The 10,101-nt window shown below is 37.6% G+C and overlaps 1 protein-coding gene across 1 annotated transcript in view; it reads left to right on the top strand.

Moving 5' to 3' along the window:
* Positions 1-1,291: 1,291 nt before the first annotated feature.
* The window catches only part of ntrk1 (neurotrophic tyrosine kinase, receptor, type 1), a gene marked incomplete at its 3' end in the record, with an annotated part of 24,312 nt that continues 15,502 nt past the window's right edge, over positions 1,292-10,101 (top strand). The window contains exons 1-7 of the mRNA XM_079624741.1: positions 1,292-1,601; positions 5,106-5,180; positions 5,715-5,786; positions 8,565-8,633; positions 8,823-8,974; positions 9,257-9,399; positions 9,750-9,888. Coding sequence (XP_079480867.1) covers positions 1,423-1,601; positions 5,106-5,180; positions 5,715-5,786; positions 8,565-8,633; positions 8,823-8,974; positions 9,257-9,399; positions 9,750-9,888 — 829 coding nt within the window. The 5' untranslated portion in view covers positions 1,292-1,422. The remainder of the gene's footprint in view (positions 1,602-5,105; positions 5,181-5,714; positions 5,787-8,564; positions 8,634-8,822; positions 8,975-9,256; positions 9,400-9,749; positions 9,889-10,101) is intronic.

Genomic DNA, 10,101 nt, shown 5'->3' with positions numbered 1-10,101 from the left:
ATTTAAGAGAAACATCTGAGAAAAGATTGATGTTTATTGGAAATGTCTATGGATAAAAAAAAAGAGCAACTTCTGAGCACACATCTTTTCTCTCAGACAAAAAAAACCCCGACAAATTAGTTCTCCTCAATCTCAATTGTTTCTCCTGGACCGCAATAATATTCAATGGAGAGCAGATGCAGAGCTTTGCTTGAGTCTCCTGCTTCTCATATTGATTCTGCTGAGAAAAGGACCCAGTGATCTCACACGGGCCTCCTTCAGAGTTTCAGGAGAGATCTCGAAATGTCTCAAACTGTGCTCAGATTTGCAGATTTAGTCTGAAATCAAATGTCAAAGATCTCAATATGAACTCAAATATTTCTCATCAAACATTACCAAATGATCCGAGTTATGCTACTCGGATTCATTCACTGTAACATTTGTGTTTACCTAAGGAATTTAGCAGGAAATTTTAGACGAAATTGATACTCACACCTGAGATCTCCATATCATTTTCCTCACATACCTTTAACTATTGTAACATTTGAGTCTATTTTTACATAAATGTTTTCTTGGATTTTTCCTGATTAAATATCGAACATCTCAGTTGTTTCTTCTAGACAGCAATGAGGTTAAATGAAGACTTTCATTTAATCTTTACTTACAGCGATCTCACATGTGGCTCCTCACAGATCATGGGACCAGTTGCAATGAAACATTTCAGATGATACCAAACATAACATAAGTTTTTTTTTATTAATCATAACTAACATTTATTTTTCTTGCAAGATTAACATGTATATGCTTATGAAAACTAAAGATCCCCAGCACTTTGGACAAAACTAGTGTGTCTGAGAATTAAAAGAGGAAACAAAACTGTCTATATCACTGATATATAACTTCTTGACCTAACAACAAGCTGAAGTATCAGGAATCCAAAATAACAGAGAATTATACATATGAAGAAAATTGATACAATGAATCATATCACGTTTGCCATGCTCCTATTCTATAAAAACGATACTTGGTGAATGGCACAATCCTTGCCCTTTGTGCATGCATGAGTCATGAGTTGTTTTACCTCATGAGTTTAAAGTTCATGGTCACTTCCGATCTATCCGTGTCCACCTGCAGCTCATGAGTCTGGCTACAGTCACTTCTGCAAGTGTCACAGAGGTGTCTGGTGACCATTTCTCTCTCTCATCTCACACTCAACTAATGGACCGCTTTGCCCCTCCCCTCCTTTTCTCCATCTCGGACTGGGAGGTAGTGAGAGGAGGAGAGGAGGCAACAGCCCACCGTTCCCCTGGGCCCTTCTACACGGCTCAATAGCTCAGCTCCTGGATGGGATCATAACCCTGAGTGCTGGCCAAGAGAAGAGCCGCTTCTCCTCACTGCAGGGTGGAGTTTCCTCCAGGAGAACAAACTCACTCCAACCCCACCATGGCTGAGTGTAGGGTGGTCCCGATATTGGTTTTGCTTCTTGTCCTGGTTGCACCAGCCCTGAGCGGATGCCCAAGCGCCTGCCGCTGTTCCTTTGCCATGCTGCAATGCCTGGAGTTGGACGGGATCACGAGCATCCCGGCGTTGGCACCACAGGAGAGTGAAAACGTCACTGAAATGTAAGTTGAGTTTGCTGTACGAATCTGTTCGATGATGAGCTGCTTGATGAAAGTTGCTGAGACGTCCGAGGAAGTTCAGTGCGGTGCTCGATATGGATATGGAACAGGTGGCGGGTTCAAGCAAAGTGATTGGCCTTCATGAATTGTCATGGAGAAATCTGGGCTTTGGATGAATAGTTTGTGCATGCGTTTCCTGGTTTAGCCTAGAGTTTTTTTTTCTGGCAGGCCAATCTAATTGTCAGACCTGCATTTATTGCTTTATAGTACATTTAATTTAATTTGTGGAATCAGGACCTAATGCACTGAAAGCAGAATTTTCCCAAAACAAGGAAATCCTTGGAAACTAATCAAGGGCTGGAGGGAAAGTGGCCTGGTACTTTGTGCTGCTGAGCTTCTCTTTAAGTGCCTTTAAAAGTGTCAGGTACATAATCTATTCTCGGAAATGGTGAGAAAAACATCTCAATGTTCATGTGCGTACAGTCAGACAGATGTTGCCCAGAGGTGCAGGTGTTTTAACAGTGATACCAAGCCTCGCAGAATGTTGCACTTCATTCAGAATAGTGTTTATATGATTATGGCACTCATGCTCATCGTAGGATAATCACCACACCTCTTACAATCTTTATCTCACTATGTTTCATGCATTCTCTCGTTCTCATTCCTTCAGTGTAAATAATGCAATTTTTAATGGAAAGAAATGCTAGATTTATTATACACTACTTTTACAATACCATATAATTCACCTCAGAATCTGGGGTCAATAACAATATCCACCTCATCTCTACATACATCTTTTTGTAAAGTAATGCTACATCATGTTTTCTTATTAATTATGTAAATTGGAGCGTTTTATGCAGTCAGTGCTTTTCACATTGTTTAGTGGTATTTAGATGCGTGTTACCTTGATAGTGTTTGTTTGGGTCACAATGTGCGCTTCCCATATCTGTGTATCACTCACAGATCCTGGAGATTTTTTCCTTTTTTTTGTTGATGAACTGTACACACCACCATGTGCCTTTCCATTGTACCACCTGTATCATTATGCTTAAGAGATCTGGTTCATTTGGTGCCCTGGAAGAGATGAGACAAAAAAATACATAAAAAAAAAAACTTGGTTCAACATAGTAAGCCGGGAACGTAAAGGGAACCTGGGTTCAAATCCCAATCTAATATCATGTTCTAATAAATCAAGCTTAAATTTAAGCTCCATGCAATTTCATTATACAGAAAAGAGCAACTTTGACATTTTGATAACTCCTGTTTCCTATGTAGAAAAATAATGCAATATGAGATTCAAGCAACATGAGAATTAATAGATGACAAAAAAGTGCAACTCAAATGACCCCATTTTCAAATGAAAACTGATTTCTGCTATTTCTTTTAGACAAACAACCAAATTATAAGAGATTTTGTTCTTGGAAGTTGCACTAAAATCAGCTTAGGTCAAAATTGATAAATCAGTGCTTCATTCAATAATTAGGATAATTCAATAATATATAACAGCTAATAACTGTAAAGTATATGCAATCGAACAATGTCTGACGTCATCGCTGTATTTTAATGGTAAAGTTCTGCACGTCTGCCAATGTTGTTTGTCTCGGTACACCTGCTCGAGTGTGATTCTCTGAACTCCAGTAGAGTCTCTACATTTACTACAAGCATTCAATCAATAAATGAGAATGCTCTTTCACCACGTGTTTACACAGAACACTTTGTGCCCGTAAAAACGCAGCATTTCGCTGTATTAGTGAGACGGGCACAGTACAGAGGAACAGCACTTCTGCCAGGGAGGAAAACAAGAGACCATTAACTTCATACCAGCGGCAGAAATACATCATTCATCATGCTGTAAATTCCATTCTGCAAATTGCTTGCGAATGCCCCGCTGAAAACAATAGATGAAATATTGCCCACTCGACTCGATTCAATAAGCCAAAGCAGTTTGAGATGTCGTCCCACCTGCTCTGTAATTGCATTACGGCTCTCTGGGTCAATCAGACGCTAATAAATATCTGTTTGTGCTTCTTGAACACAACCGGACCGAATCACAGATCAAAAGATTCCAGTGAAGTCAGAAGAAATGTCTTTAGTTATCATCAGCATCTATATTTGAAAAGATTATGAATGTACAAGAGAGGATACAATCATTATTATCAGCATGACTGTGTGTATATTCAAAGCTCACTACACAATAAAAGACTGGTTATATTATATCCCACCTCTTTAAAGCTGTCATTTAAAAAAAGAAACATATTTCAGGGCCATATTTCAGCATGGTACAGTGAATGCAATAATTTGCACCTGCTTGATTGTGTATTGACAATGAAAGAAGCACTACAGAAATCAGGGAATGCGTCATATGGAATTGAATTTTATATATACTTATGGATCATATGAGTTTGTAAAGATGGTTTATACAAATATTTCTGATATTAGTTATGTGGTTTATTTGGCTTTTGCCAATGTCAATGCCAGCAGACACTGACCCACGGGATGAAGTTTTCTAGATACTAAAAACATGGCAACACCATGGTACTTTCTGTTAGTGGATATTTTTACCTATACAACTTTGTTGCATTGAATTGTGGAACAGCTAATATATGTTTAAGCATACATCATTGTCTCATTTGAAAGGCTGCATCCTCTGCATACGTCATAGCATGTCTTATTTCAGAACAGTAACCGTTATAAAAATGAATCTGGAATGTAGTGCAGCCTCGAAATGAGACACATAGACTAGCTCTATATAGTTTGATTCAATGAGCCCTTATGAAAACTTTTTCTCAAAAAGAATCTGAGTTCTCATTCCTGGAAGTACAAGTACTGTTCAGTAAAACTGCTTGTGTGGAAATGAAAAAGTAATCGATTTCAAAATACTTCACTGATGGTGTTTATGCCCCATAATAACGGCTGCAAGGGCACAACACTATTTAATAGGCTAACTGGAATCACACACTTGAATGAAACAAAATTCAGGAGTCTTAGAGAGGAGATGGAACAAGTTTCTTCTTGCTAAATGTACTCAGGTGAACATGAATGCATTTCAATATTTGTTCAACAAAATATTAAGAACAAATGTCATTATGTGGCTGGATTTCCATGTTTCTCAGTATTTCAACAAAGCAAGATCATTATATGAAAAACTTTTATTTCAATATATTCCTGATTTAAACAGGATATTCAATGAAAAACAATGTAGGATTGGGAATAGATGAGATCATGAAAAGGGGGCGTTACATACCAGATTGGAGTCAGGTGGTTGAGGGGAAGGGTTGAAAGTTGAAGATGGATTTGTGGCATAATCTGAAAAGGAATGTCGTTTTAGAGATGAAGCAAGTTATTGCGTTTTGATCATGCAAACAAAATCAGAAATAATGTATACCAATGGAATATATCAGAAACATACAGTAAACTGTTTCAGATTTGAAATAATGATATTGAGCATAAATATTAGAACATTATTTTAGTTGAATTTCAACCTGTTCTTTCATTTCAACCCTCTAGCTACATAGAGAATCAAGCAAACCTGGAGAACATCACAGACATCGACCTCGCCAACTACAGAGAACTGAAGAACCTGTAAGTATTTAAGACTACAAAAGATGTACAAGATTGAATAAAGATTAAAAATCATTTATACAATACTGTCTGTATATATATTTTATTTTTAATGTTTTACAAAGAAGTCTCTTGTGTAGACCAATGCTGCATTAATTTGACCAATAATGCAGTAATATTGTGGAATATTACAGTTTAAAATATATATATATTTAATATTTGAATATATTTTAAATGTTATGTCAAAGCTGAATTTTCAGTCTTCAGTGTCACATGATCCTTCACAAATCATTCTAATATGCTGATTTGCGGCACAAGAAACGTTTCTTATTATTATCGATGTTGAAAAAGTTTTTTGCTGCTTCATATTTTTGTGGAAACTGTGAGACCAGCATTTGTTGAACAATGTAAAAGTCTTTACTGTCACTTTTGACAGTAAATTATAAATTCATTTCCAATTAATAATTTACAATGACAACAAAAATTTGAACGGTATTCAAACTTCTGATATTCAAAAAGTCAATTATCTTGCGGACTTGTGTATATATTTTTCAGGACGGTCACAGATTGTGGGATGGTGTACATCTCTGAAAATGCCTTCCAGCATAATTTCAAGCTGCAGTATGTGTGAGTGTTCTTTACATATACCACTGGCCTTCCCACAATACACTTGGGTCTCAGGGCTTGTACCTGTCAATCACATCAAATCCTCTTCCCTTCTGATGAGTGAAGCTGCTTTATTGGTCTCAGGCGGTAAAAACCCAAGACACATTTAAAGTTAGTTAGCAACTGAATGACTATTAAGGAAATCATTTTTACATTTCACTTCCAGAAATCATTTTATTGCATTTAATTCCCTTAATTAAAAAAGACATTTGCAGAGATGTTGTTCATGATCATCATGTCATCAAGGGCGTAAGGACAATCTGAAAATTGTGTTTGGTGGGATGCGGGAGACATTACTATATCAACTTGGCTCTTGAATATTATTTGAGTGACATGACAACCAGTTGATCTAATTCTGTAATTATTTATTCATTTTCATGTCATTCCAAACCTGTATGCTGTTTTTTTTCTGAAAATTTAGGAGACTAGATAGTTGAAGGAAGCCATTGACTTCCATAGTATTTTTTTTCCATACTATGGAAGTCAATGGCACTCTTTAAAACGTTTACAATTTAGTGTCCATGTGGAATTTATTGATTAAGCTTTAACTTAATTATCAATAGATTGAAAAGAAGTTTAAAAACAGCAGAAAAATCTCAAAATATAATGATAATTTCCCAAAAACTGGGGGGACAATGTTTTTTTATGCCCTTGATCTCCTCCAAATCATGTATACAACAAATCAAACTTCACTTATACCAAGAAACCTTATAGAACCTCCACAACAAGAAATATTAATAGAATAAAACACATAGTAACTCGATACCTAAAAACAGAAGCATAACTATTTTGAATCATGCATTTTAGGGCTAAAAGAGCCAACGTCTATTCCCTCCTGAAGGGAAGATTTCTAATCACAGCATCAACAAAACACTAATGATATTAGCAGAAAGGTTGTTGACCCTTATCTCCACTATCTTGTAATCGTTATCTTCCAGTGTGTGCGACATGCCCACTGTTGTTGATGTGGGGGAAAGCGGTCACACAGGAGGGGGGGGAACGGGGGGGTTCTGGGGAAACATGAGAGCATATCCAGCAGTCACCTTTTACTCGCCCACTTTGGCGTATTATTGACAACTGATGCATAATAAATACACTCCACTAAGGGTCCATTATCACGCAATCAATATTTCACAGAGGGCTGTGCGGAGGACCAGATGTGTCTGTAAGCTTCAAGTGGCGGTGGGGATGTACAGTATGAAAAATCATAAGTATAAACGAGCCTATCTTTTATACGCCTGATCCATCCTTTTCTTCGGTTCTTTAAATCCACCCCCCCCCCCCCCCCCCTCCTCCCTTCGACGCCAGTATGAAACGGCAGCTGCTATTCTCAGACGCTCTCTCCCTACGGTAGAATCGAGCTGTAATAGATAGGCCCCGATGGCCGACCCATCTGACATGAACTTTTGGGAGTAGGGAAAACAAATATTTGAACCCTTGCTGGCCCCCATTAGCCCTGCCACAGAGAATCTATATCTGCCAAGCCGTTATTGTCCCCATCGTTTGTCATCTCTCTTTATTTAGCTTTAGATTTCAGCTTCCTTCTCCTCCAGAGGTCTCGCAAAATTCAATGAAGCAAGACGACAAATATCTCTGAATCAGAAACCTTTCAGTAAAAAAAAAAAACCGATTGCAAAAAAATTAATCAAACTATGTCTGTGGCCAACACACAGGCCTTCAAAACTCCCTCTCTCACACTTGTCAAACCTGTTCTCTGTGAGAAAGAGAGAAAATCACTCAACTAATTAAGCTTGAGTCCAGTTGTCAGCCAATACACAGAGATGCGTGCCAGTGTTGTTTAGAAATGCAGTGCTACTATGAAATATTTTGCTGCATTGAATCTTGTTAGTGCCATTAGTTACTGTGCATACTTCACGATTTGAACAAGCCCTTAAGCTTAAGTAGGCCTATAGGGGCATTTACACAGAACACACAAAGCGCGTCTCTAGACCTTGAGTTTTTTTTTTTCACTAACCTGCGTTTAACAGCAAAAACGAAAGACACAGGCTAGTCAAACGAGAAAAATGGCAAGGTAAATATATTTTTTTTTTACTTGAGCCCCATGTTACAGAACGCTGTGTCATGCGTGAGACACTGCAAAAGACGTGAAGCGGTTAAAAACGTCTGTCTAGTCCGTGTTCACATAAAACAATGTTTCAAAACCATGGAAAAAATGTAGGTTAGTGAAGCGAAAACCCTCCCTTCTAGGTCTAAAGACGCGTGAGCAACGGTCAAACACATTATGTCTACATTGAGTTTACATGGAAAATCTATGGAAAAGTAGCACAGTGGAAATGCGTTCTTTGTGAACTGTCCCTTACTCTTTAGAACATAACACATCCTGTATGTTTGTGCTAATAATTTGATGGTACCTCAAATTGTGGTACCACTACTTTTCCAAGTGATTGTCGACGAAAGATTTCCACCTGGAAAACAATACCAAAAACCCCACTCACATTGAAGGGTTTATTGGAGCCATATCTTGATATCTATACAGGCAGTGTTATGTTAGTATTATTTATATGCTATCATAGTATTTATTCATATTTTGAATTAGCTTCCATTTAACACAAATCTAGTAAATTCCTAAAAACGGGTTAAACTCTCGTATCTGAGCTGCCTACACATAATTGTTTTTAAGAGAATGAGTCCTATTTATTAAGAGTCTATTTAACTATTGTACAACAGAGCCAATAGCATCTCTCTTTTGCATATTTCACATCTTCTCTTCTTTTACAGAAACCTGGCCTCTAATTTACTAATGCACATCAGTTGGAGGGTGTTCCATTCGGTCCCTCTGTTGAGTCTGTGAGTAACAAACTCCACTCATATACTAGATTGTTAGTATATTTTAGTCTATAGTCTATTTTAGATTGAACAATTTAAACAATTTACCTCAGTCTGAAAAGCTGAAATGATAGATTTGAGGTCCTATGTATGTATTATTTTGCTGAAAGCATGAAGTAAGCATAAGAAATCTGTTCTTTTTTGGCACAGAATTTTGAGGGACAATCCACTCACCTGCTCATGTGACATTTACTGGCTTCAGCAGTGGCATAGAAAAAGACAAAGCGATATTGATTCTCAACAAAACTGCATCTACAATGGCAACAGCATTCAGCTGGATTCATTTGAAATGGATAATTGTAGTAAGTGCACCTACCTGGAATGAAACATATAGATCAAGTGTGTAATATTACTTCTATCCCAATTAAATATGCAGAGACAAAGCTAGAATGATTTCCCCAAAAGTGTAAATGCTGTGACTGTGAGTTTGGGAAAACCGTTTGAAATTAACCATTCAAATACATCACCTTTAAGTTAGTGAAACAAAATAGTCACAATGGTTACTTTACAATTTTACATAGACTACTGTTCAAAAGATCCTTATAACTAAAATCTGTGATTTTTTTTATCTTCCTGTTCTGCAGGCGTTCCTGAAGTCAAAATTGACCCACCGACACTGACCACTCAAGAAGGAGGAAACCTGACATTTACCTGTCTGGTGACCGGAGTACCAACTCCGACTATCCGCTGGAGAACAGAGCACTTACAGTCCAGCTGGACCCTGCAGGTACATGACACTGGTTTCATGCTGTGCTGAAGCCGTCAATGAAGCATCAATGGAAATTTACCAAAGTGATTTACCAAAGTAGTGCATGAGCCTGGATCAAGATCATTTGTTGGTACTGGAAGATAAAAGAATATGCAATCATAACCATAATCCTATGATTTAGCACTTTCCTTGAAGTATTCCTCATTTGTGAGTCACTTTGGACTAAATTAATACATGTACAGTAAAGTAGGTTGAAATAACTGTTTTTGAAGTTTCTTACCCCTGGTTGGTTGATCAGACGTTGTTGCAGGACTTTTAAGAGATGTTTCAATCCATTAAATCTTGTCCACATTCCTCTTTGTCCACAGCAAGGAATCTGGGGATCAACCCAGGAGCTGGTTCTCCACATGAGGAGCGTGTCTTCTGGAGACAACCTGCACAACCTGACCTGTGAGGCGGAGAATCGCGCTGGAATGGATGAAGCCACGGTGCAGCTGGATATTGAATGTAAGTATTGATATTTTTTGCTCTTTAATTTCCCCTCGTACGCTGCTATTTTTCTGCCAGTGACCAAGGTGTTTGGAATAAATGTCTACCGACACATTTTCAAATCTGAATGCGACAACAGATGAGATTCTTATGGAAAATAATTTCTGCATACGAGTAAAAAAAATGCAAAAAATTTAACTGTGAGATAAAGTTTAAAATTAGAAAGTCACA

Source organism: Phoxinus phoxinus, assembly GCF_949152265.1.
Source record: "Phoxinus phoxinus genome assembly, chromosome: 10".
In the NCBI taxonomy this organism is placed as follows: Eukaryota; Metazoa; Chordata; class Actinopteri; order Cypriniformes; family Leuciscidae; genus Phoxinus; species Phoxinus phoxinus.
Note: the sequence above shows the minus strand (reverse complement) of the source record. Positions and strands in the feature narration are given on the sequence as shown.